This window comes from Triticum dicoccoides, unplaced genomic scaffold (genome assembly GCF_002162155.2).
Source record: "Triticum dicoccoides isolate Atlit2015 ecotype Zavitan unplaced genomic scaffold, WEW_v2.0 scaffold237654, whole genome shotgun sequence".
Taxonomy (NCBI): Eukaryota; Viridiplantae; Streptophyta; class Magnoliopsida; order Poales; family Poaceae; genus Triticum; species Triticum dicoccoides.
The window spans coordinates 80-3,275 of NW_021248186.1; the positions used below are offsets into that span (position 1 = coordinate 80).

At 37.8% G+C, this 3,196-nt stretch overlaps 1 protein-coding gene across 1 annotated transcript; it reads left to right on the forward strand.

The window, feature by feature from the left end:
- Window positions 1-330: 330 nt before the first annotated feature.
- On the forward strand, window positions 331-3,125 carry LOC119345435 (callose synthase 7-like; the record flags this gene model as incomplete). The annotated part of the gene is made up of 5 exons (XM_037615512.1): window positions 331-449; window positions 541-624; window positions 1,614-1,726; window positions 1,804-2,033; window positions 2,495-3,125. Coding segments are annotated over 5 exons (1,177 nt in total), but the record flags the coding sequence as incomplete, so codon positions are not given.
- Window positions 3,126-3,196: the final 71 nt, after the last annotated feature.

A 3,196-nucleotide genomic window follows, 5' to 3' on the forward strand; every position in this document is an offset into this window, starting at 1 on the left:
GGATCGTGTTCATTTGCTGCCGCACACTCTTTTCTGCCCAAAAACACTAAAAGTCATGTTCACATGCAACCATACAGAACAATCTCTTAAATTGTGACATCTAAGTCTTGAGCCCAATGCTGGTTATAATACCAATACCATGCTAGCTGCAAAGAGAAACAACGATAATATGAATTGTGGCCCAGCTGGTCAATATATGCATGTAGGTGTCATAGGGAAACCATGTGGAGTCAGTTAGAACTAACCTATAGGTCCTAAACTATTCTTACATACTGAACTAACAGGACAATGTTAATAAATTAATGGTAACTATTGCCTTTTTACTAGTAGGATAATTACCTCGAAGAGGCATTTAAAATGAGAAATGTGCTGGAGGAGTTCGAGAGTACCAAATATGGACAGAGCAAACCCACTATATTAGGTCTCCGGGAGCATATTTTTACTGGAAGGTATATCCATCTATCCAACGTTCTGTCCAATTATGCTTGTTCATCCATTTATGATATATTTTTATGTAAGTAACATTTTGTTTTTATCTAGTGTTTCATCACTTGCTTGGTTTATGTCAAATCAAGAGACCAGCTTTGTTACGATTGGACAGCGAGTTCTGGCAAATCCTCTCAAGTATGTAACATTATTTTCATTTTCGTAGAGAAACTATTAATCCAATGCTTTTTAGTTAGAATGGGAAAAAAATTTGAGTTGGCTGTCAGTTCCACTATCTCGTTTTGGTCAAACCAAGTCCACGACCATGGGAGTATTTGTAATTCACTTCAGATTTAGCTTGCGAGGAATTCATGCCAAAAAAACTTCCTTTACATACTTAAAGTCTTAGACATTAATAAAGTTTATTAAATTATGTACATGCTTAATGCTTTACACTAAATTCGCAATTTGTCAAATACAGTTGTCCTCTAGTAAGAATAGTATAATGTGCTACAAAGAAGGCAAGAACTTTGGATTTGTCTTTAAGGAGAACATAAGTCTGATATAAAAGAGTTAAAGCATTGCTACTTATGGTTAGACAAAAGAGAAGAGCTAACTGTGATTTGTATCCTCTTAAGGCCATAACAATTCAAGTTCCAGGCACTTTGTAGCTAAAATGTACTTTTGCTCTAACCACGACTTGAAACTTTGCTGAAATTTATAATAAAACCATGTTTTCATTAAGTGACACTTGTATGTGGCCAGGGATACTCTAGAATCTTGATTTACTTGTAGCTGCTAAGATGGTCCGCCTAGTCCTGATAATTTGCTGGGAAGCCTGGTAATCTTGATTTACTCGCTGTGATCTCGTCAACTTATGTCAACTAGACTATTATGAATTCAGGGAATATGAAGGTTTAGTGAGTGGGAAAATAAAGAAATTCAAGATCGTTTGAAAATTGCTGCACAAATATGTCAGACCATGTTGGACAACCGTACTATGTACAAAGGCAACTAACAGTATTACGAGATGAAAGCAAGGATCACTCAACTTTTTGTCATGTTGTTAAATAGTTTTGTTCAATCCTTTCTCATGTTTGTATGTTTATTTATGTATGCAAGATGCACATTTTCTTTTGATCATGAGGCTTTGTGTCCCTCTAACTCATTGTGATGTACCACTGCAGGGTTCGGTTCCATTATGGCCATCCTGATATTTTTGATAGACTCTTCCATATTACTAGGGGTGGCATAAGTAAAGCTTCCAAGACTATAAATTTAAGTGAAGATATATTTTCAGGTAAGTCTACACCTCTTGCCAACATTTTGCAGTTATCCTTTACTGAAAATGCATTTACTGAATTTAATGTTTCTTAGGTTTTAATTCAACAATGAGAGGAGGAAATATCACACATCATGAGTATATGCAAGTTGGTAAAGGACGTGATATGGGAATGAATCAAATTTCAAGCTTTGAAGCTAAGGTTGCCAATGGCAATGGTGAACAAACATTGAGTCGTGACATCTATCGTCTTGGACGCAGATTTGACTTCTACAGAATGCTATCTTTCTACTTCACTACAGTTGGCTTTTATTTCAGTAGCATGGTAAGAATAAATTAACTTCAGATATCAAGGAGGAACATTTTCTGTAAATAATGCCTAGGCTATCTCCTTTTTGATGCATTTTTTAGTGGACTGTAGGTAGCTAGGAGAGAACCATGGTGAATATTTATTTAAAATCCAAATTATGAGAGTTATTTATAGATCAAAAAATCCTGTGAAAGAAAACAGGAGAATTTGGTGGAGATGATCGAAGTTCAAGCTATTTATATCATCATGCACCAGTATGTTAAAATGGTTAAGCACCAATATCATCATTTGAATGAAAATCAACAATGTTTGGCATCATTAATACGATTTCCTTAAAATGGTCACTCTCAGGATTTCAGTTAATATCATTAATACGATTTCCTTAAAATGGTCACTCTCAACAGGACAACACTTATTATGTGTTCATTCTGCATACAGGTATTTTGGGATACTGACTCCATAGTTCCTCCTTTCAGGTTACTGTACTTACAGTCTATGTATTTTTGTATGGGAGGTTATATCTCGTCTTGAGTGGTCTGGAAAAGTCTATTTTGCTGGATCCACGTATTCAGGAGAATATCGAGCCTCTTCAAAATGTGCTCGCTTCACAGTCAGTTTTCCAGCTTGGTTTGCTGCTTGTCCTCCCAATGGTCGTGGAAGTGGGCTTAGAGAAGGGATTTCGCACAGCATTAGGAGAGTTCATCATCATGCAGCTTCAGCTGGCCTCTGTGTTCTTCACATTCCAGCTTGGCACCAAAACACACTACTACGGGCGGACAATTCTCCATGGTGGCGCCAAATACATACCTACAGGACGTGGGTTTGTTGTGTACCATGCAAAGTTTGCTGAAAATTATCGCATGTACTCCCGAAGCCACTTTGTTAAAGGACTTGAGCTGTTAATACTTCTGGTTGTATATCTAGCCTATGGAAGGTCGTACCGCACCAACTCGAGCTTGTACCTATTTGTCACCTTCTCCATATGGTTCATGGTGGCATCTTGGCTGTTTGCACCATTTATCTTCAATCCATCATGCTTTGAGTGGCAGAAGACGGTTGATGACTGGACAGATTGGAGGAAGTGGATGGGTAACCGTGGGGGTATCGGTATGTCTGGAGATCAAAGCTGGGAGGCTTGGTGGAGAAGTGAGCAGGCGCACCTCAGGAAAACCAGTGTT